Source organism: Anas platyrhynchos, chromosome 1, assembly GCF_047663525.1.
Source record: "Anas platyrhynchos isolate ZD024472 breed Pekin duck chromosome 1, IASCAAS_PekinDuck_T2T, whole genome shotgun sequence".
NCBI lineage: Eukaryota > Metazoa > Chordata > Aves > Anseriformes > Anatidae > Anas > Anas platyrhynchos.
The window spans coordinates 24,088,449-24,114,104 of NC_092587.1; the positions used below are offsets into that span (position 1 = coordinate 24,088,449).

General features: G+C 35.9%; 1 protein-coding gene across 6 annotated transcripts in view; it reads right to left on the reverse strand.

Annotated features, from left to right (window-relative positions):
- Positions 1 to 25,656, reverse strand: part of PTPRZ1 (protein tyrosine phosphatase receptor type Z1) — a 138,315-nt gene that overhangs the window by 21,532 nt on the left and 91,127 nt on the right. For 4 of the 6 annotated variants that reach the window (XM_038184362.2, XM_038184344.2, XM_038184354.2 and 1 more), the window contains exons 10-14: positions 25,123 to 25,249; positions 18,454 to 18,497; positions 12,107 to 15,677; positions 8,266 to 8,410; positions 1,183 to 1,274 (exon numbers count right to left, since the gene is read on the reverse strand). In XM_038184362.2, coding sequence (XP_038040290.1) covers positions 1,183 to 1,274; positions 8,266 to 8,410; positions 12,107 to 15,677; positions 18,454 to 18,497; positions 25,123 to 25,249 — 3,979 coding nt within the window. The remainder of the gene's footprint in view (positions 1 to 1,182; positions 1,275 to 8,265; positions 8,411 to 12,106; positions 15,678 to 18,453; positions 18,498 to 25,122; positions 25,250 to 25,656) is intronic. The other 2 variants (XM_038184355.2, XM_038184369.2) reach the window with 2 other exon arrangements.

Consider the following 25,656-nt stretch of genomic DNA (forward strand, 5'->3'; position numbering starts at 1 on the left):
CCAGCATCAAAACACATATTTTAAACACTCAAATAACTGTAAGTGCAATTCTGTCTTATGACAATGGAAACACTATCTCCCTGAGGTGAGCTGGTCAGGAAAAATATCAAGAAAATTATACAGTTGTACTGCAATACAGTTAATGATAGAGAATAAGAGCTGAAATTTCCTGTAATGATTGCCACTTGACATTCATATATAATGACATGTTTTCTGAAATCAAGCTACATGCCTGCCTATTAACCATTTAGAAAAAGGTTATCTGTCTCCTAACAACAGCAATCAATGTAAGAAGCATTTAAAGATGCCTAGAATTCAGTGACAACAGAGCCTAATGTCTGGGGTTTATGTAATTAAATGTGTTTACTAGTTATCTATACAAGGGCTGATTCTTCTTCCCCTACTCATTCTGAGGGTAACCAATGCCCAACCAATGCCCTGTGTAACTGCAAAATTTGCAAAAGCATTCTTTGTGGAATAAGGTATCTTTTTCTCATTTGTGAAAATGTGACTTGGGGTCTGTTGCAGAATTAACCTATTTAACTTACTTTTTATTCTACCCAGTTTGAAAGAGCAAGGAGGGCTGCACATACTCCTCTGATACCCTTTGAGGAGGAGAGAAAAACCAGCTTCTCCAAAAAACTATAGTGGATATGGAAAGATAAAATGTTGATTATATTCTGTACGTGTGTATCATTTTTAAGAGAGGTTCACAGAGAATTTTACTGATAGAAAACATGCCAATAAAATATATCAGAGTTAATGAAAACACTGTAATTGTTAATGAAATGCAGATACATGAGGCATACCTGGGTCACGCAGGTAAAAAAGTAAAGGTGGTGTTATATACATAGGTGATCAATTAAAGGAAAACATGCAGCAGAGCGTGTTGCTGGTGTAATCCTCTGCTTTGTGACAGTAAACTAGAGCTGCTTAGCATAGCTCAAATGGGGGTGACACTGGCTAGAAGACACAGCATCTCCCTGTGACTGCTCTATAAGGTGAGGATACTTCTCATTTGTGCTACAGGAGAGAATATTAGTAACAGTAACCTCTGCCTCCACCAAGTGCACCTGTGTTCATTAGTAGAAGTGGGTACAAGTGAAGAATTCATAAAGACACACACAAGGCAGCACCTTTCAACAGCTAACACCAATCCACAGGACAGTTGACAAAAAATACCTGAGACTGGGAACACTGGAGCTGGGGGAGCAGAAATCACTCGAGGTGATGTATTATCTTCTAAATAAAAGTGAGCAGTCTGGAAACATTTCCTAGAGGAGAAGAAACATAAATAAGTATTGCAAACACAAAGCATTGCCTAAAACCTTTCAGAATTCTGGCATCATTTAGTCAAGATACAAAATCATGGTTTTGAAAAACAGTTCTCATGGAGCATCACATGTAACTGCTATAATATAAAAATTCCTCCAATATACCCCAAATTATGTACACAACTTGAAGATACTTCATTAACTCAGCATAATATGTAGTTCATGCATCTTTACCTATACAAGAGGCAGAAGATAGAGCAGACATCAGACATAGTGAAAGTTGAAAGAGGAACTCCGCATCAGGAGCTACTGTAGATGCTGTACAACAACCAACAACTTCAAGTATAAAAAATGCCATTGTCTTCCTTGCTTATCCAAATTTGCACACATAATTACCATTCACTTTCATGTGATTATGCTAGCCTGAAGATGGAGCAGTGTATGAGATCAGCTCTGGTAATTCATCGAATAGAGCCTACTGCAGACATGGAAATGCAGTCAGACGCAAGATGATTTGTAGCAGACAAAAAAGAAGCTCTGGGCTACTGTGACTGTGTTAAACAATTTTTTCATAATGTTGTTTTCAAAACACTGAGGGACACCTTAACCAAGAAGGACTTCCTGAAGTTGACAGACAAATGCAGGGGAATTTATGACTCTAGGAGATGCTAGATTTGTTGAAAAACACTGAAGGATGAATACAAATGGAATCAACCTTTGCTATGACCCACAATGTTATTTGTATCTGTGCTGTAATCCAGATGTGAGGATAATAAGAATAGCGTCTGTTAAGAGTCCGAGCTATTCAAGGGACTGAATAACCAACTGCTGCTGTAAGCATTTCAAAGCCTCCTTAATTAAAAAATCTCCATATGATTAGACATGCTAATAACAATCTTTACTCTGGGTCACTTAATCTATTTGAAATATTAGTCAATAATCATTAAATTTAAAAAGAAATATATGCATCAGGGAAATATTAATCTCATTTTGTATTACAAGATTCTACTTTTTGAAAGCTGTTGGCTGGAGTTATTGTATGATCTTTTTCTATTTTCCGTACTCAGTGTTATTTTAAATTCTAATTTGGCATTGTCCCTGTAAATGAGTATCACTGCACTAATAAAACTCCTCATATAACTGTTATAACCACACAGAAGTTTTGAGCCTTCTTTCAGTAATAAATATGTGGATGCTGTCATTCTTTCCAGAACCATTCATGTAGATCATAAAGACTTTGGTAAGCTTATTTCAACTAAACCTCTGGGAAACATGCACATACTCATGGAATATACTGGGAATTTTCTGTCTTTGTGTACAATACAGATTTTATTAAAACACAAGAAAAAAGTAGATAGCTACATCAAAAAGAAAATCATGGCATGCAAAATAGTTCACACGATAATTAAATTTGGAGTCCAACTAGAATCCCCTAAAGTAGTTTGTGATGGTCACAGAAGGGCTTGTGATTTTCTATGTACTTAGCTTTACTTAGAAATGGCAGTTTTGGCTGTAAATCAAGAATATATTCAGGATATGCTTGGAAACACCTTTCTAATTATTAAACAGGATCTTACATTTGCACCCCATGGAGCTAGTGGCTGCTGAGGTGAGAGAGACTCTCAATGCTAGCATAGTACTTAAGAGTTAGTCTCAGACCTGTGTGTAAAATGACTGTGGGAGGTAGGAATACCAAAGTACTTCAAGTCACTAAACACTTTTGGAAATCTGGTACTGTCTGCTGGGCACTGAGAGTCCTGGTGTTCTATGTTTATTAAAAACAGCATCAGCCAACCAAACATGCTAACCAGCTAAAGTACTAAAACCAAAAAAATGTTCTCTACCTTATGCTTACAGCTTATGAACAATGATCATACATGAACTTTATAGAATAATGCTGAAGAGATTTGGCATCTCTTTGCCTGAGAAATGATTGAACTAAACAGAATTTAATTAGTGTAATGGTTTTCACATCTAAAGTAATGATTTAAATGTCCTCATAATATGCTATCCATTCACTATCCTTCACTGAGCCACTGTATCTTTAATCTTTAACAAGTTAATTGTGGCTGAAAATAAATTACACCCTTAGCACATTTGGGAGACAAATTCATAGCAGTTGACTTAACCTGCAATAAGACTCATAAATAGGCGCTCCATCTGCTTCTGCATCAGCAGTGAAAGCCTTCATGACTAAACCTAATGTTAATAACCATGTCTCGTTAATTATTACTTGTTGTTAATGAAAAAAGTGATGACTATTTCAAACTTCCAGACAAAGGTCCCATCACTCAATGTTAACCTGATTATTTAATTTACACCTTTCATCACAGCATTTAGATCTTCAACCTAAAACTGTAATTTGTAATTTAGACACTGCACTTCTTAGAACACACACTTTATATCTGAGATAGTGCTAAAACATTGAATTAATTAGAGTGTCTGTATCTGTACAGGAAGCCATGAAGCAGCAGCTCTTTGGTTTAACAAGAGAGATGCTAGATCTGAGTGAACATTTCAGTGTGAACTGCTTGGGAGAAGACTGCATCTCAGACTGCAGAGGACTTAATTTTTCTGGCACATGGGCTTCTGGACTTCACCCTTGGACAGAGAGGGTGTGTAGGGTGCTCACTGCTTGTTTAGGCTGAGGAAGGAGCTGAACTTCCAAAGAAAGTGGCATCTGGGACTGGGTGGGTGTACCCACTGTTCACCCAAAATGGTCTTACAGGCATGGTTACTTCTTTCTCTGAGAATGTCAGGGCTTTTTGTTCTCACAGGGCATCTGGCAATGGGTATTCTCAAATACTTATTAGAATTTATTTTTAAATGGTTCTAATTGTTTGAAGATCTGGTGGATCCAAAGGATATTTAAATGGCTTCTCGGTGAATTCAATGATTCCAGTGATCCCATTTTTAAATGGGTCCAATTCATTTTAAAGTCTTGTCAGCTGAAATTTTATTTTTCAGATTATATTAACTCTTTTATTTATGGTTTGATGTAACATAGTTGATCATCCATTCTTTTTCATGGATGGGTGAAGGTGACCTTTGTAAGTTTAAATCTGTTTTTAATGTGTTTCCACATATGCAAGTTTAATTATCCCTACAGAGGATACTACTATCCCTATAGAGGATATTACTATCCCTACTCTTTTTCCATAAGCTGAACGCAGGATTCAAGGCATCAGTTCAAATCATAGAGAAGAAAATGGACATTCTTTGGTAGCTGTGTTTCAGAGATACAGGATAGAAGGGGAAAGTTAAAATTTATTTGATTGCTCAGGAAGTTGCCTGTCATTGGGCTGGCAATTTCTGAAGCACTGCTGTCATGCAGCTTCTAGGAGGCTTCATGACAGCCAGCTGATATTCAGTATTTCTAAAGATAAAAATGTAGCTGGAACTTCATTAGTAGTTCGCTGTTCACATTATTAGAGCTAGTCTCTTACTGAGATTCATATGTGTTTGTTGAAAAAGAATATTGAATGGTACAATTCCCACTGACAACTATTACCATTTTACTGTTTTCTAAGCTTTTCTTATGTTAACCATTATAAAAACTGATTTGCACAAATAGACTGACATTTTTTCCTATAAATCATTTAATGAGGTTCATTTTCATTGATCAATACTATGAATTGTTCCAAAAGAGTACATATACACATAAATTTCCAGTATATGTCAGCACAGAGAAACTTTCAGTTTGAGTCACCTTAATAGATAAGGTTAATTCAACAAAATGGGAATGATAAAGCTATCCAGAAATGAGGAAAACAGAGTATGGAGATTCAAATATCCCTGCTGCATAGTGTGCAAGGACTCAATCAAGTAGATAGATACCAAGAGGGATATATAGATTTTAGGTTTGGGTGGAAAATTCTCTCCAGAGTTATAAAAAAAAGTGACCTGGAAGAGAAGGCCATTAAATAGGTAAAAGATTCTCCTTATTTATTCCACTGTAATCTTAATCATTCTGGAGAAATGAAAGGAAAATGACATTGCTTGGAAATTGCATGAATTACAAAAGGCTTGATGCAGAATGCTATAGTAATTCAAAACTATGCATTTTCCTACTGGCAATTAGATATTCTTTAGACAATGCTATCATTAAAGTTTTTATCCCTGCCAGAGAGATGAGTATTTTATCACAGAAAGATTGAAATTCTGCCTAATGAGATAGTGAAGAGATTGGGGAATTTCCTCAAGTGCTGATTAACAATTTCATGTAAAAACCAAAAACAACAAATAAAACAAAACCCAAACAACAGATGGTACAGAATTATTTTACTGATACATGTCATTTGAGTGAAGAACAAAATAATTTTGCCTTTTTTTTTTTTTTTTAACCTTGAAAAGCTGGAATTTGGTGCTCTTGGTAGGCTCTATTTGCTTTATTTTTTATTTTTTATTTTTTTTTATTTTTTTAAAGATTATACCTTTTGTACATGCAAATCAGGAGCTAAATGGTGACACTATTCAATCAAATATCCATCCAGGTTATAACACTTTTTTTTTTTTTTTTTTTTTTTTTTTTTATTCAGAAGACTTTTGCCAAAGGAATATAGAATATCTTCTTGCAAACCTAAACTTTTTTATTAACTTTATTGGCCCATATAAAAGAGAAATAAGTAAAAAATGCACTATCGAAAGAAATACTGACCGATTACATAAATTATTTCAAAATCAGCTAAGCCTAACCATAAAAATGCTTATAGCTACATAGCAATAAAGTTAAAGTTATAATTTGATTTTTCACAGACTTTAAAAAGAGATGAGGGTCTTGTCACCTCTGAAAGAGGGCCACAAAATCCTACCCACAATATGTACTGTTTGTGTTCCATTCCTCTGAAACAAGAAACATGTTACTAGTGTTATCATAAAGCCCAAGAAAATTTTCTCAAGGATTAACAAAAAAAGAGCTCTATATTTTATTTTGTAGTACACAAGAAATACAGGAAAGATTAAATTCAGCTTCAAGAAGATATTACTGCTAACGGGATTTTTGCTTTATTTTGAAAGACCTATGTTACAGAATTGTTCATTCCCAGAGAAAGAATACAAAATGAACACAATGTTATTTGACAAAAACAAGCCTGTAACACATGTAGGATTACTAAAACTGCACTGTACAATCTGGGTCTTAAAATGGATGGTGTTCCCTGGCAAATTGAACAGATTTGAAATAATATTTAGGTTCAAGGTTGAATCCATTTGGAAGATGAGTATAAATGTTCATGTTGTGTAACATGAAAGATAGGAAAAGGTTCTCAATGTGAAAGTAGTTAGCTGGAAATCCTGTGATGGAGAATATAATTATCCAACTAGACATAAACCAAGAAATGAGTTGTGCAATTCTTCCTGTAATTAACTGTTTCTTTGAAAAGAAGAATAAATCTTTCTGACATTCACTCTTTAAAAGTGTCTTTAAGGCTGGCTGGCTTGTTAGCATGTTTTCCTGGAATGAATGAAGCTCCAACTCAATTTTTTAAGCCCAGTTCATTGAGGGTGGATGTATTCTGTCCACATGTGGGACATGGGCTGCTGGACATATAGAAAAACAGAGTCAGGATGAGAAGCAAAGTCAGCGAGCACAATCCTGACACCATAGCTTAAGGGTTACAGTAGTAAGGAGCTGAGAGAGGGCAGTCCTGGTTCTTGTTCCTGGTTCTTCACCACTTTTACGTGTTTTAGATTAAGCAGGATTGGGTAGCAGAAAGAAAAAGAAGAAACAAGCTCTGGAATCTTTTATGAGATGTTTGATCCTACCTCCCCCCTTGTTTGTACAGCTCCTGGAAGATCAAAGTCCTGTTCCTTGCTGCTAGATTATGTGTTAGTACTACACAAGCAGTGAAGGGATCTGGTCCCTAGCAATCACAAAACAGTAGGAGTCCCCAAGACAGGAAGTTTTTGTAACTTATATATATCCTTTGTGGTCCATGACATTTCCTTCTTGGCAAGCCACACTCTCAGGAAAGGGTTAGGGTTGTACATGGATTTTGAAAGCCCGTGAAAGCTTAAACAGCCCTCCCGGTCCCTAGGAAGAATCTCTGGCTTTATCTGCAGCCAACGAAGAAGAGTCAAAAGTTTGAGCATTGCCACATACTGTCACATTGCTAACAAGATTCCTGGTATGCTTGTAGCTTAGGCCACCTTGCACTATTGCACACAATGCTTGACACAGAGACAGGTTAGACCCAGGGACCATCCCTGGTAGGTGATCTGAATGCATCCACCTCATTTTTTCCCCAGTGAAAGAAGAGACTTTGCCTGTACCGAAGTGACCTGTGCCATGCCAGTTGGCCACAGGACTGGAGAAAAATTCTGGTCCACCTTGTTTCACAGAATAGACACAGTCTTTTGCCCTCAGTTGTTATCTTTTCTGTATTTCTTGTATATCTATCACTTCTCTTTAGCTTATCTGTTTTTTTCTTATTATCAATTTATCAAGTCACAGAGAAACATATCAATGAGGGAACCTGAGCAAATGTGCACATAGGAAACATCTTGAATTACTGAACATGATAAAAGCTACCCAGGAAATGATTTTAAAATATTTACAAGCTATCCCATTTCTATCTTGCATACAATGCCAGCCACAGTATGCTCCTACATTCCTTTATCAAATACTTATTCATATGGTCCTGTTGAGGACCATAAATTCTTGTCTTAAATTGATAACTACCTTTTCTTTTCTTTTTTTTTTTTTTTTTTTTTTAACAGTTATACAATAAAAATAAAGTATTTGCAATGGTTTAACACTCTGCAACCAGAAAGAATTGTAACTGAGCATTTTGGAAAGAAATCACCTTGTTACTTTATGTCACTGCAGCTCTATTCATTGCTCACTTTGGGAGTAATACAAAGACACAGAGAGACAAGATCCAGTCTCCCTCCAGTAAAGCAGCTCAGTAATGTCAATTGCAGTTTTCAAATCAGAGCTCTTTAGAACTGGAAAAAAAGTAAAGCAACAAAACAACATCAACAAAAAACTTACCTCCAGTATATGAGAATACCCACAAGAATCACTAGACAGATAAAAGTCAGGGCTGATACGACCACAAGTGGTATAACTGTCTTCTTCTCTGATTCCAGACTCTCAGCTAGACCGATACGAGACTCATGGCTACTATTACTTGCCTCTGCAGTCAGAGAAAATTGAAACAGTTCATGTTTAAATTATGAAAAATGCACAGCATGAGTGAATGTGTCTTATAATGAGCCTACTTAATATCACTTACCTCTTCTTATTTTTTTTTTTATTTTTATTTTTTTTTTACTATGCACCGCTGATAATGTATACATTTGCAAACCAGCTTACAGAAAATAAGCAGACAGAGGGCAAAGCAAAGTGTTCAAGCTTTTGTGACTCAGCCTTCCAGCAGTGGAGACTTCTCTTTGTAAAAATAGCAGATGGTTGTTAAAATATAGGAGAAGAAAGTTTTTTATTTTCATCTGTTTATTAGCTGAAAGTCAAATGAGTTAAGGGATCTGAATATATAAAGAACACTTTGGTATTAATCTGTTACTCATATACTGAAAATCATTTCTCTTTGACTAATAATGAAATGTGATTTTTTATTTTTATTTTTTACAATAGAAAATCTTTACATGATTTCTTTATTGCACTTAAGACTCCTGTATTTTAATACGATGTCCATTTAGTAACCTGCCTTATAGACACATTAAAAAAATCCTACTTCCTTTGAATTCAATTGCAGTATTCTTCTACTGCAACAAGAATTAAATTTCCTACCTCCATCTTTACAGGGAATCCAATTATTGTTTAGATATTGTCTAGATTTCATGTATCTGTCAGTCTTGTAAAGTTGGAAGACCAAAATATTTGGACAAGGAATCTGCATTTAGGTTAAAATTATGTATTTTATAAGCTAATTAAAATAAGAGACCATAAAGGTGGATGAGACCAATCCTGTAGGCTTTACTATGGTCATCCCTTTATAAGTAAGCACTTAATTTAGACAGAAAATAACTGATTCTGTGCAGCTTACCGTGATCTGTGATGATTATGTGAGTTAAAACACAGAAATAATGGCTTTCATGCTTTTTAGAATTAAACTAATTTTCTAGATTTTCTAAGACAATTACATGCTTTCTGCTTTTGTGAGCAGTCCTAATACAGTGAATGTTCTGTATGGGAGCAGAATTTTGCTGTCTACAAATCAGCTGCCCTCTACTGGGATTTCAAGACCAATTCTACATGAATGAAAAACTTTCAAACAAAGGGGAGAACAGAATGGAGTTAGATATGAAAAAAATACCAACAAAAAAGCCTACGTCCTAAAGAGGATGTCAAAAAACAGCTTCACACAGTCCAAATTTCCAGGCAGCACTTGGCTTGTGTTTTCTTGAATTTTGTAGCTTTCTATACAAAGATGTCTAGGCTTCAATCTTGCAGGTATCTCCTTGGTTTTAGTTCAAAGTGCTCAAACATTTAAATTATTCACTACTTTTTAAATCCTCAATGTGTAAAGTGATTGCAGGCAAAAGTTGCTTCTGAAAGTTTGTCCTCCAGTTTCTGGTGAGTAGACTAAAATCAGCATTTTCTATTGATTTCAGTGGAAACTAAATGTATGCATGAAAGATCAGGATACAACCCCTCTGAAGCATTCACACTTGCTTATCCCATTCTGGAGTAATTCATAGGGTGAGACCCAGCCTCATCTGTGTGAGGGCAGGGTTCCTTCAAACTGCATGACAAAATCTGTCCTCCTATGCGGAATTCCTATTCTCCTATGTGGAATGAAGAGCGGCAATTTCCTGCAACAAGGAGCTTCTTGCCCATTTGGCCATCACTCCAATGACGGTGGCTGAAAAGGCAGTCTCGTCTGTAGCAGATTTCTTGCTCCCTAATATGCTCCCTAACGTGCTTGGATTATACACATTATTTTTCAAATTAATTAATCTTATGTTTTTTCAATTGATGTTGAAAAGTTTAGAAAGCCACAGTGGTCTCATGGATAAAGCCCTAGTTCTGAAGAAGCGTGAATAAAAGTCAACTACAGAGTGGGAAAAATTTAAATGACAGTTTTGCTGTAATAGTCAAAACAAGATAATTCATTATTTTTTGCTGAATTCACTGTAATGTGTACAAAACCTCTCAGGTATATTTGATTTACTAGAGACCATGTTAGACATGCACACATTTATTTTTCAGGTTTGAAAAGACCATAGTGGCATAATTTGTTAGAAAAAAATATGTACATGAAAAAATACTGTATGGTTTCTTTCAATAATATTTAGAAAACAAAATTTAAGGCTATTGTACTACTATTCTATTCTTATGTAGTCTTTTTTTCATTACTCTTAGTAATAGTTCAAGCTCATTGTTAATTAACAATGACACCCATTACGTAAACTATAAATCTCCTATGGTAACATTCATTTGTATTTGCAATAGAGCTTTTGAAATATTAATGTTCTTTTGCTGATATAATAAAAAAAAAGTATTTGATCCATGTGGTAACCACTTACCTACTGAATGACACCTTCCACCCTTCCACTTATTGATTCAGTTTTATGATGCCTACCTTGTTAGGACTAATAATAATTTCAGCATATTTTTAATGTTATTTCATTTTTTTTTCTTACTTTCTCTTTTTCATATTATATTAGCCCCAACTATACAGAGTGTCAATTTGCCACCTTTTTGTATTAGTATTCTCTTGTTCATGAGTGGTATCGTCTCATGATTTTGCTGCATATTTGTAGGACTGGGCCTAACATTTCATATGCTTTGCAGAGCCCATTTCTTGGTGGATTTAGCTGGATGATACTGCCCTCTACAGATGCTATGAATGCTTATGCTACAAATGCTTAAGTTCAATTTATTGAATTTATTTTCTAAAATAAAAGGTTTTTTGTTTGTTTGTTTGTTTGTTTGTTTTTTCCTCCTCCTTCCCCCCCCTCAAATCATAGACATTTTTTTTCTGATTTTACTCTCACATTTTCAGCACTCTAGCAAGGGGCAATACAAATTATGTGTCTGAATAGATCAAGTTTTCAACAACACATTTTTAATAATACAGGAAATGCTTTGTATTAATGCAGTTCTTATCTATGTGAGGTGTAGTTTTGCCTTCTGATCTTATCAGACACAGTTCACAAAAACTCGCACTGACTTCAGTTAGGAACTCCTAATTAGGAAAATAACACTAAATGTATAAAAAAAAGTACAGAAGAACCTGTCTCTATTGTTTTGAAATTGCACAAAACTGACACAAAAAGTCTAAATCTTACTGAAATTTGAAGTTGGCATATGCAGAATAAAAATGAATGTTTTTGAGTTAAGATCTATCAGAATCATACTGAAACATATTCTTCCTTGCTCAATACACATTTGAAAATAAAAAATAAAACACAAGGACAAAAATGTGCTGTCATAATTTAAAAACAGAACCTCAGAGATAAGTTTCTTCTGGGAAAGGTATTGTTTCCTCTTTTTTTTTTATGGGCACCACTTGTCTTTGTATAAGAAATTTACATCCCTTTACTACCTTAAAACTAAAATTAAATCATTAACATTGAAACAAATTTGTTTTTTAACTGCATCACCCAACTGCTGCTGATGGTACACGTCTATTCAAAAGCAGAACAGGAATCTCGCTTCTGAAGAGTAGTTCAGTTGCTGTTTTAAGTAGCCAGAAATAGCACTTGCTAGCTAGCCAGCTCAGCATGCACCCCCCTGTTCCCCAGTTCTTCCTTAATCACACCCATTGGCCCTGTTCTCCTTTTATTATATGTATTTCTCATTCTCTACAGCACAAAAGTATCCCCTTGCAGCTTTCCATGGTATGCATTACTTATCCATAACTAACCTGCCTCAGAGATGTTGAATACTGATGAGTGATCACTAGTTACAGATGAGGCTGATGACTGTGATGATCCAGGAGTTAATTCTGAGTTACCTGCTTCAACTGCCCCTTCCGTTTCTCTCTCGTTAAGGTCAGGAAAACTGAAATCTGTTGATGTTTCATTATCATTAAGGCTATCTGAGGTACCTTGGCCAGAACCACTTTCTTCATCACTTGTAAAAACAGCCCAAGACTTAGACTCTGATGTGTTTTGCAATGGGATACTAGCAGTTTGAATACTCTTCTCCAAAACTGTAGGGTTGTTGTGCTTCTTGGATATCACACTTGCTGGCAAAGTTGGTACAGATGTGTAATTATGTCTGTCCATGGCATGGTTTATATGACTGTCTGATGCAGCAGTTGAAATTTTCTCTTCTTCTTCAGGTTTCTCAGAATGTGAGCTTATAATTTGGTTGCTCTGGTCCTTGTTATTGTTTACCTCTCCATTTTGTTCCTCTACTACCATATCCTGAGCTTCTCTATGGGAAGTGCATGATATACAGTTACTTATGGGGAAGCCATCATCATATTCATCGTAGTCATCCTCAACTACAGAAGGCCACATATCAGTACTGGACGTGATACTGGGAGACAACCCAGATGATTCTCTAGAAGGAACCAGCAACTTATTCAAAGTTACAGGGTTCTCACTTTTGGGAGGAACAGCCATAACAGAAATTTGTACGTTTGGTAAAGGAAAGGTGTGATGAACAGACACATCAGAATCAGAAACCACTGCAGGCATTTGAACAGGATCAAAACCAAGTGAAGAACTTGAAGAGACACTGGCAGCCTCACTTTGTTCAAAAGTACTTGAAGAGACATGTCTGTCTGGAGTAGTAGCTACATTTGGTAATGTATCAGCAGTTAGGAAGGGAGTTGTTACTGCATTTGCTGCTTGGGGGGGAAAGGCATTTTCTAAACTGGTCAGCTGGAACGAAACATCACTACTGTACAATGAAGGCATAACCTGCTGAACATCTTCACTGTTAAACAAGCTGGATGGAACATATTCCTCACTTGCATAAGATAAACTTTGAAGTGACGCTGTGGGCTTACTAAAAGTGTTGGACAACATATCAGCAACAGAAGGTGCAGATGTAGAAGGCAACATAGTTTCGTTTGTAGCAGAACCTGGTGCCATTTGATGCAATATTTGGTCAAATGTAGAACTATCTTTATAAACCCTGGAGCTTTCAGCCAATATCGGATCACTAGGCACAACTGCAGCTGTGTTAAACAGAGTGCCATCGCCAGAAGTTTGGAAGGAGGATTGCAGTAAAGCTTCGTTATTTAATGTAGCTGAGGCCTCATAAAAGTACGGCTGAGTTGAGGATAACATTTTGCTATAAGCATGGGCAGAGATAGCTTGTTCTGAGATTGCACTAAGCACAGGTTTAAGCAAAGTGTCATCAGAGGCTGAAGATGTAACATGCAAAGGCTGAACAGAAAGGTGATTTTCTGTAAGTTTACTAATATCGTGATCAAATACCTTAGTAGTGGGAATAGCAAAAGAGACTGGAAGGATTCCCTTTGTGCTAGAAACAGGAAGTGGACTTTCTTGCAGAGACGTATTCTGCTTAATTATATCATTATTAAAAACAGATGTAGAAGGTTCAGGTATCACTTTACTTTCAGCATTGGAAGCCATTTCTCTTAAAGAAGAAGAAATTTGCAGTTCTTTCTCATCTCCATACACAACATCACCTTTTTGAAGCATCTTATTAACATCACTAAACCCAGATGATTCATATGTAATTTCATCTACAGAATCAGAGGAAGAAACGTTAAGTATGGTCAAAGTGTCTGTATCAGGCAAAAGGGACTCACTACCAGAGTATGCTTCAGACCAATCCAGATCACTAGACAGAGAGCGTGTAGGCTGCAGCAAAGTATCAGCTTGTGATATTACAGAGGAAGGTTTATGCACCAGTACATTGTTATAGCTGCTAAATAAACGATCCTGACGAAATATGTCAACAGAATTATGCACAAATTCTGCAGAGTCATAAGAAACAGTAAAGCTTTGGAGGGAGCCCACATTACTAGACAAAGCATAAGGAAGTTCAGACATTGTAGATAGTACATGCACATTTAAATCACTGCTGGATGGTTCGACTTCAGAAAATATGTGAGTTCTATTATGACCAAATATCAGTGTCTCTGAAGCAGCATGAGTAGTCTGATGTGACACCACATCAGAATATTGAGCAAGGCTTGGCCGCATTAATGTATCACCCTCTGCCAATGTCAAAGAAGCATGCAGGGACACCTTATCACTTGCAACGGCTGGAGTAGCACTTTGTGGAAACATTCGAGAAACTGTGTACAGACGGTGAAACATTTTACTACTGGAGGAAGCAGAGGAAAATGTAAGCAAAGGTACATCATCATAGGAAGACAGGGTGGGTTCAAATGACACATCAACACTGGGAAATACAGGTGTAGCATGCAAGGTCACATCACTATCTGATGTAGCAGGGGTAGTGTCGAGCATCTGAGAGTCAAACAATAAAGGGGTGACTAGAGGAAACACTTCACTACTGTAGGAAGGTTGAAGAGGTATCTCACCATTATAGACTGGCTGAGTTGTCTGAGAGAGTACCTCACTGGCAGCAGAAGCAGAACCATATTCTCCAGAGCTTGAAGAGACAGAGTGAGGTGATAATTCAGCAGAGGAGAAAGCAAAGGTAGGATAATGTGGCAATTCTAAATCCGCATCTGAAGTGTCTTGTGAAATCACTGGGCTGCTTGAATAGGGCACTGTAGCTGGCTTTAATCCCTCTACATAAGCCTCAGTGTAACTGGTCTGAGACAATTGCCTGCTATCCGATGTACCAACAGACTGAGTTGTTAGATCTGTAGTGTTACGAAACCATGTATTTCCATCAGCAGAAGATGTATGCTTTGGAGGTTCATCAGAGCTTGAGGGTGCTACACCTTCTGAAATGTATTTAATGGAGCCCTGGGAAAGAACATCCTGCATGCTTATATCTGGGCTTCCTGAAGGAAGGATGTCTTCTTGGGAAGTCTCCTCTCTAACCGTCTGTGCTGAAGAAGTGGTAAGAAGGGAACTCCAAAAGTCATCAGATTCCTGATCATGTTTAAAAGGAGGCAATAAGAAATCTTCATTGCTATGGCCAGTAGTTGTTATTCTGGTTGGTTCAGTGCCTGAAGAAAGGTATATGTATTCTTCTTCTATGCCTTTGGTGGAGTCAATGAGTTGAGGAGGAACTCCAGTAATTGTTCGGGATTCCAAAAAAGGATCTTCCTCTTCTTCAGAAATTTCACTAACAGGTGGAGAAGTAGGATAATAAACTGCTTTGAAAACATCATCCTTACCATTCAATTCTTCTTCTCTTGTTAAGTATCTATTTCTTTTAACATCATTAGGTTTAGTTCCCATGCTTTCTTGACTGTAGCTGGATGTAGTCACCTGGAAATCTTTCCTCCTTATTTGGTTTATTGCACTGTCAGTGCTAGGAATCATTGCATTTTCTTCATCCACCTCTGTTTCCTTTTCATCAACTTCATCCTTTGAAAAAATATCATAGCCGAAGACAATTAAGTGTTTATAGACACTGTACACAAACAAAAGCCAAAGCTTCAATAATATATTTCTCTGGCTCCATAAAAACAAAAGGTGCAAAACAACTGACAACCTTTCAGAAGATTGCTGATCTTAAATCAAAACATATAGTTGTAAGATTAGGTATCCTCTTCACTTGAAAATATTATTTATTTGAAAGACAAATAAAAAAATCCTGTGCACATCTTCTGACATGTTGTGTTACTTTTATTCTGAGAGATAAAAAACACATTTATTTATATTTATTACTCAGAAAGTTCTACACCTTTCTAATAAAATGCAATTGTACATGCAGTGCACGTCAATGAAAAAGGATTTTGCTATCAGAATATCCTGGAGATTTGCATTAATATTCTATTTATTGATTAAACTGTCCTAATAACAGAATATACTTATGGCCTGTCTTTAAATCTGATGGATCATCATAGTTTCCTAGACCAGGACGCAAAAGTTTATTGTGTAAAAGTTTCACAAGTCTTGTGAGTGACTCTATCTAGTCCTTGCTATGATCCTTTGTTTGCTGAACACAAATAATGATATCTTGTAAAAAGTCTACATCAGGGTTTTGACTTTTAAGACCAGATCCAATAAATAAATAAATAAATAATGTAATCAGGATCTAGGTGGTCCTTGAGGACCAAAGTTCAAATCCTGTCTTTGTCCCCAACTTCCCCTGACCCATATCCAAAACTGTAGAGGACATTCATCTAAATTGCTCAGGAGGGAATTCTGTTTTGAGCAAGCACAGCTTGACCAAACACACAACACTGCAAAATGTGCAGCACAGCTCTGTACAAGGACCACAACTCTTTCCATTGACTTGATAGACACACTTATGGCTAATAGACACCATCAGGACATAAACTCTCGCAGAACAGAATAATAGAATCAGAGAATGGCTTGGGTTGAAAAGGACCTGAAAGATCCTTTATAGGATCCTTTATAGGATCCTTTATAGGATAGTTTCAACCCCCCTGCCAAGGGCAGGGATGCCACCCACTAGACCAGGCTGTCCAAAGCCCCATCCAACCTGGCTTTGAGCACCTCCATGAATGGGGCATCCACAACTTCTCTGGGCAACCTGTTCCAGTGTCTCAGCGCCTTCATAATAAAGAAATTCCTCCTAATATCTAATTCAAATCTCCCCTCTTTCAGTTTAAAAGCAGGCCTTCTTGTCCTATGCAAATCTGCCCATGCAAAAAGTTGCTCTCCAAATACAATCAAAACTGTTTTTCTTTTGAAGATACAGCTTGATGATGTGGTGGTAATTCCCAACTGTTTTTATTCAAGACCATAATGTTGAGAACACTGAAAATAGGAGACTGGGATGCAATTCTCAGTCTGAGAAACCCTCTGTTTCCACTACAGTTTAGTCTGAGTTGATGTCCCATTCCTGCACTGAAGTGAGAAAGGCACTGCAGGGAGATGAATGCAAAGTGAAGGGTCTGGGAAGTAAGGTGCCCCAAATGAAACATGAATGAGCAAACTATTAACTGGGACACACAACTGATAGGACAGTTAACTTTTATTCAGTCTTACTAGAGACTGAATAAAATAGACTGAACAAATAAGTTTATTCAGTCTTTAACCACTAGACAAGACAAGAGTTGTGTTTCACACAGCAGTCCCTTTTTTTTGTTTTAGGAATATATACTGCACTCACACCACACAGGGGACCTCAGACATGACTGTCAGGTTTGGATTTCATTCCAATGTACGAACTATCTCTCCAATTAACTAACAGGGACTTGTCACACAGTGAGAATACTGTGGTCAGAAATTGAAACAGTAAAATAAAATTCCCGAGGGATTACTTGACACCAATGTAGATCTTACTGAAGGCCCATGTTGTAAAATCTGCATTGATCTATTTTAATAATTTAATTGTGATATTTACATCTCTTTCCTTGCTAGGATGCAAGAAATCTAGTTACCAAATATGTAGATCATAGAATCATAGAAGTATTTAGATTGGAAAAGACCTCTAGAGTCATCAAATCCAACCATTAACTTAGAACTGCCAAGTCTACCACTAAACCACGTCCTTAAGCACTATTTTATAAAGTCTGAAAAGGGTATCATAAAAACATCTAAAATTATGTGAAATAGTTATACTATAAACTTTAATCTCTAACTTGAGTTCAAGAAGTAAGGGCAACTGACCCTCCAAAAATTTTGAAATTTCATGATTTGGAATAATAGCTGTTAAACTCAACCCATAGTGCACACACACAAATCTTATTCTTGAGCACAAGTGCCTTCCTCCCTTACTTTAGTTTACCACATTACAAGACTTTCCTGTTATAAGTAAGACCAAATCAGATTTCTCTTTAAACAACTCTAAAAAGCTTAATACTGAATTACAACTTTGATTCTTCTAAATGAACAATTTTGTCATTGACTTCACTCAGAGGTAAGACCTGATGTCTCATTTTCAAAAATACTTAGGCGTGCAACTATATCCTGTAATTTCCCTTACTTCTCCATATATCTCCAGCTCCACAGAAGTGTTTAGATAATGAGATATCTCTAAAGTCATCTGTGGAAAAATACAGCTGAAAGAGAAGGTGTTATATGCATACATATGTATGTATGCATAAATGCAGAAAATATATTCGGTTGGTGACATATGTCTGTAAATTTTCACAGAACATCTATTTCATTTTATTGAAATGTGTGTATTACTTTGAAATACTCTTTCAAAAGGAAATGAATATTATACCTCATATTCTTCAGTTTCATTCAGTTCAGGAATGAGGTCAGCCTCTATAAAAGAAAAATATAAACCATATCACCCAACATTTTAAATTCACAAAATTATTGACTCCACAAGGACCCAGTTGATTAGTTAATGAATTTATTGAGATTCAGTCTGAATTTATTGAGATTGTGTTTGAAGAATTCAAATAGCTTCCTAGCGCTAAGGGTAACAGAACTCATCCAGGCCAGAGGCTTTCAGTTACAATAGTCCTGACTGGCCCTAATTTGATACTGCATTATATGTTGAATATGCACTGCGGAAACACATCTAAGTTTATGAGAATGTTGTCCATGAGAAACCACAGTTGAATGCTGAAATACAGTAAAGAGAAAAGTCAGTCTGGGAATAAAGAATTTCTCTACGTTTACTCAGCAAGTTCCAAATATATTCTTGTAAAATGATCTGTTCTATAATTTTTGTACAGAAAATTCCTCATCTGTGCACTCATGCTTGGAGTTACATACTATTGCAAGCCATGACATCATATTCACCACTGGCCTCCACCTCTGTCAGGGCAGACTAAACAGACCCACCCATTATTACAGTCATGGCTCCAGTGGTTAAGGTCTTCAAACTTGTCTCCACTACAATGTAAGAAACAGAACCCAGTTGTACCAAATCCCATGAAAGATGTGGATGATATCATCCAGGTACTGGGCACTGTTCAAAGACATACTCTAAAGCTTCTGGGGTCAAGAAAGAATCCATGTGAAAATCCTTCCTTCTAAAGAATAGAGGTAGTCTCTCACCTTCTTTCTCGCTGTCTTTTTGACCAAAACCAGTATTATGTTTGTGATAGTGGTCAGAAAGAGAGGCTTCAAAGCAGGTAGAAGAAACTTTCAAATCAAACTGGCATGGCCTTGAGTGATGAAATCGCACACCCTTTCCACAGTGTGAACTCATTCTACTGCTCCCTTTATCTTCAGAAAACCCAATTCCCTTTCTTAGTCTTTCTTTCTCTTTTAGTTCTTCTTTCTCTTAAGCAGTGTTGTAGTGCCCTGTCTATTTATCAGTGTTAACATGGATTCTGAATTTGATTTACACTGAGTGAAAATGCCAGTCTCTCAGCCTGGGAAGTGATTCTAACAACAACATCCCACAGAATTGTCTGCATCTCCTCTGTCATTCCCAAATGGAGTTGTCTCAGTACTCTAGTATAAAGATACCATAGTTATACTTCTTATCTCTGTAAAGTCAGACAGACATAATTTGTATTGTCTGCAGTCTGTCCATATCTACATTTCCAAACACACTGAGACACATATTATATGCAACATAAAATTAGATAAAGTTTATTACACAAACAAGGTCTATTTTATTAGTAGATTCTAGAGCTTAAAAACACGTTGACTGAACCTGCACAAAAGTTTCATAAATTGTTTTTCAATAACTAACTTTTTATATATTACCAAGTGCTTGGTAATTGGTAATGAATTAACCTTTTATTAATGATATAGAGAAAAAGTATCTTACCTCTGACTCCTGGAAGCCTAGGAGGCTCCGGGGTAGGGTGGGGAGGGGAGCGGAGGGGAGGAAGGGATGGAGGAGGAGATAATGATATTCCCTGGCTTCTCAATGATAGAAATCAAACATCATAAGACATTAATTTGAAAAGTCTTTCTACAGTAGACCCATATCATATATTATGAACTCAAGAGACTTCTCTGAAAAATAAAAGTACAGAGAAATACTACCTATTCATTCTGTGGTCACTAGTCTTGAGCTGATCTCTAATCAGACAATCAGAAAAATAAAACGTATTAATTGTGCCAGATTATACAATATGATATGTGCCCTCTAATTCCAGAAGCAGGATTCTATAGTTTCTTGCTGTTGCTTCTATGGAGAGACATTAACATAAACATAAATATTTTATATATATATGTATATACTATATATATTAACAACACTCAATTGTCTACCATTTTACCAAGGCATTTTAATTTTACTTGGTCATAAAAATGCCAAAAGCCTTAGAGACACAAACTTACTGAAGCTCTGTTAACCCTGTTCCTGAGTTTTTGTTTTGGGAGCATATTATAGAAATGTACTAACATCCTCCAACTAATCAGAAGAATCGCCGCCCGAAAAGACAACCCATTAATATAGGTTGATAAACAAATTTGTTTATTTATTCTGGAACCACATATTGCTTTTTATAGAGCTTACATTTTAAATAGTTAAATCTTTAGTTAGAAAGTTTTGAAGATGTATTTTTATATAATAATGCATTTTAATGACAGATGAAGAAATGATAAAAAAGACAGAATAGGAAACATTCCCTATATTTAAACTCAATGAAAATCTTTAAAAAACTTCTGATTTGTAAGTGTAGAATAACACACACACCATAAACTTCTGTACTGTCTTATGTAATAAATTTCACAGTAAGAAAAATGTGAAGCCTGTGTCTTTTGTTTAAATTAGCTTTCAGATGTCTACAGTTATCAGTACAACATTAGACAAAAGTGCCCTCAAGTGAAACACTGAGTATATGCTTAGTGTTTTTAGGACATAAATCACTCACAAAGACAAGTTACAAAGAAATATCATAGTTAGACCCTCACAAAGAAAGCATCATTTGACCTTATGAGCTGCCATCTATTTAAAAGCAATATCCCAGCATTTTTTTTTTTTTTTTGATAAATCCCAACCAATGTCTCCTCCACACAAGATGATGAGAGGAGAGATATATTATTTTTGTGTCCTGTGTCAGTTAAAGCAATTAAATACCACTGGTATTAATGATTCTACAAACTACTTCAGAACTTTCAGAGCTATACAGATGTTATCTAGAGAGTCAAAGCACACATTCAGATATTCAAAATCAATTCTAATAACAAACAAAAAATTGGTAAGTAAAAGTTGGACTTTCATCAAAGCTGATTAAGCACTATGTATGTGATTTACTTTACTTTTAATGGAGGCTGGGCAGCTACATCAGGTACGGCAGCTACTGGCTTTCACTAATTGGAAACAGATTGGAAAAAAATCATCTGTGCATACACACTTTATCACAAGCTGAAATGCTGCCACCTGAACAGTTTAGGAATAAAACAACGTGCAGAAGTCTCAAATATGATCATCTGTGGGATGTCATATCAGAGATCCTGAGGCCTGATTCCACAAATTAAAATGATTTTAGAAATCAACAGGGGGGACAGAGGATGACAGAGAGTCAAAAGAGGTCATTCCTATTAGAGAGCACTGGCAAGGAGAACCTTGGTTTACACACAGGGTGCGGAGAAGGCATGAGAAACACTCTCCCCTTGCAAGCATCTCAGAAGGAGAAGGCTAAAACAATGATTGTGAGTTTTCTGAACACCAGGTTCGTGTACTGAAACTTCCCTTTTAAGAGTGGCCACTCCAAGGGCTGAATTCTTTCCGGAAAAGGGCCCGCCTAATACTTCCACATGTCTCATGCTTTTTTAACTTTTAATGTGAAGATTAATTGATCTGGAGGTGACTGCAGTGGTTTTCACCTTAATTAAACTGGCTTACTCAGTAATTCTTGAATATGAAACTTTTAGTTTATGCTTTATGTGAGTCAATTTTATTTCATGTCTTCATGGTGAAGATAACTTTTCTTTCATAAATTCACAAGCAGGAGCTCCAAGAAATCCCCTTTTGCCTCAAGATCTATAAAGCAGATCACAAAACCAATTTGATGTTATAGTTGTAATCATCAATAGCTCTGAACAAATCTTTCTCATAAGATATTACATTTTCATATCTGTTATTTCATATTTGTGATATTAAATATGAAAATATTTGCTATATTTACAGCAGTTAATTCAGATGTAAATAATTAGTAAAAATAAGTATGTAAATACACATTAATATTAGAAATGAATGGAAGTTTTCATTTATTTATTTATTTGCATTTTAAAATTATATCCAGAGCTAAGATAGTGTTTATAAATTATCTGTAGAGCAATGCACACCCCTATCAATCATACTAATTATATGGGAAGGATTTTTCCCTGAACTTTCCTCATTTAAAACTTTCAGATATACCACTGTTGTGGGGTCAACTTTGTGTCAGTGTCAGCTAGGAAGAATCACAAAGTAATAGCTTTTATGAATCATGTAGAATATTCATTTTAGTATTTTGTTTTTAATTATAAACTCCTCCCTTTCTCTCTCTCTCTCTCTCTCTCTCTCTCTCTCTCTCTTTTTTTTTTTAACTTACAATATCCTTGAAAGACTTAATTTAATCTGAAATAATCTCCCTCAATTTTGAAGCTCTTGCAAATTAAAGGAAACACCTTAAGCAGACCTGAAACTGTTACAGATTTTCAGAGCTGTCTGAAATTTGAAAAAAACAACAACAACAACAACCAACAACCAGGTGTTTATATAGTTCTGATTTGTGTAATGTTTAATTCTCCTCTTTATAATTAGTTGATTTGAAAAAAAAAAAAAGAAAATTTGGAATAAGAAAGCTTGCATACATTCATTTTCTTATGATTCTTATACATTCACGTTAAGGAGACATATTTAAATGTTTAAATGGCAGAAAACACAAAAATAACATTTTCCAGTTACGCTAACCTGTTTATACTTTCATACTGCAGATAGATACATCTTTACATTACTTTTCCACTTTGGAATCCTTGCGCCATACTTGCTCTTTCTTTAATAAAAATAAATTAGAGTAAAAATTTATTTTTATAGGCAGGAGAATATCAGACCTTCATTCAGAACTGCTAAATATAACATTTATTGCACCAAAATCTCTTATCAGACAAATGTCAGAGAAATTCTGAAGAGATGCTGGAGGGTGAAGTGTATCTCTAAAGCAAGGCACTTTTCCTTCTACTGCCATGAACACAAACCCATTGCTGCCCTCAGCAGAAGCACAGCAATGATGCAGGGCTCAAATCTGCACTGCTGTGCAGCTGCAGACTGCCAGACACCCCACCAGCCTTTTGCTGGGCTTGGTCTCCAGCAACATTTGCCTGCACCTCAGGTGTGCTGTGCAGTGCTGGAATCCCAGTCCCAGATTTTGTCTCCCTGCCTGCCTGTGCATCTGCATTTCCTTCCAAAGGGAGTCATGGCACATTACAGGGTGGTATGCAGCTAGGTCTGATTGATAGATCTACAGCAGGGATACAATGATAGTAGTAGGGCGGATTATCCTGTGGATATTACCTACACTGGGTTTTTGTTTTTCTTAGCTTTTGAAGCTGTGTTGGCAGCACTGTGCCAACTGTAGTTGTTGACTTTGCTATTGTTTAATAATGACAACACTGAACTATTTATTTATCGCTCCATGCAGAAATGGATGTGGGATTGTGTAAATGAAATCTCTTCTGTGTAAATGAAATCTCTTCTGAAAAAAAATTTCAAACATAGGATAAGCAAATTTTGGAGAGGAATTGGGTAGATACAGGGACTAAAAGGCAGATAAGAGATAAACAGAAAAGTGAAATGTCAGAACCTTCTTGTGGACTGAAGAGAAATATGAAAAATCTTATAGATATTAGCATAAGAGTCCAAAAATTCTTCTTAATACATTGTGTTTGAAAGACAAGGTAGATGTTTATAGAAATATTATACGTACTATACCTGAATCTACCTCTACCTCCTTCTGGCAATGTCATTATTGCCTATTACAATTATTAATTCACTATTCATGCAGAAAACATCATCAAGACTCATTTTCCTTCTTGGTGCAAAGGAACAGTGTTCCCCCAAAATGAAAAGCTAACCTGGTTTCCCAAGTACACCACAACGTTGCTAAAGACTGCGCTGTAGCTAAACAGACTTAACTAAGTGTAAAACTGAACTTACACAGTCTACAAATAAACAACCGGAATCTGGGTCCTTAGATTGAAAAAAAAAAAAAAAAAAAAAGTGGTTTGTTACATGATTGGAAAGGTTTTGTTTGTTCTTATAATCAGTTATAGGTTTCTTAATTCACAGGGTGAATTCTGATGCTGAAACTTCCACAGAATGTAAAGAATTATTAAGGACAAGATCAAGCTCCATGCTATAGTTTCACATTATTTCATATTTACCAGCAGGCATAGAAGAGGTAAATCTGGTTGTGCAATCAGTAAGATTTGTTTGTTAGGCCTGTTGATTTTTTGCGAGGCAACATTAAGAAGCAAGGGAATTCCATCACCGCAAGTGCTTTGAAATCAAACTCCAAGTAATCATAAGTAATCAAATTTCAAAATCAATTGATATGGATTTATAAGTCATACTTTAGGTTTCTATTACTTGTTTCCTTAACACTTTGGCAATGTGGTTGGATTTTGGGAGTCAGGAGGACGATTGATCCATAGAGAAATAATACCAAACATGGCTTTATTTCTCTATGTCATATTCCTAAAAAAAATACACTTGTGAGATTTGAAACAAGGTAGGTGTTTTTCAGAATATTTTTAGAGTTAAAAACATTAACATGCAATCTTTCATAGGTAATGTTTACAAGGAATGGGGAATTATATCATGATAAAATATCAGTAGCAAAGAACAAGCTGAAGGTTAACAGCAGTGATTTTGAAATTTCATTTTAGCATATTTTGACAGTTGCACATTTTAACTGGTTTGCAAACAAACTACTTCACCAAGTGTAGATTTTCAGCTCGAAGTGATCACTAAGCTCAAAAGAACACTTACCTTGGTCCTCTAAAGGCATATCAACAATGACTTGGTCACTGTGTTTCCCATACAGCCCATTAGAACAAACAGCAACTATCTGAAGAACATAACTTGTATTGGGCAGCAGGTTATTTAGAATAGCCCCCTAAAAGAAAAACCACATGTAATCATTTACTTGCAAAGATGTATCACATATGTGGAAATGTTAATATTTTTTTCATAACACACTTTTCATACAAAGCATAAAGGTCCTTTCTTTTAGGACTCTAATATAAGATTTTTACATTTTATTGTCACAAAAACTTTTCAGGCAACTTTGAAAAGAAATTCTTGTGAATTTTTAAATAGAGGATGCCAAACTGCATACTTATGTAATGAAGAATACTACTTTAGGTAATCAGTTTAGGCAACATTACCTGTGATAAGCTTATGAGTCTTTGAAGAGACTGACAGGAACAGATCACACACATGAAATACCACAAAGCTGTAAACCACTAACTTAAAACTTATAGCAGTATGATAGTACTGATTCTCATTAGCTGCTTGTGTAGG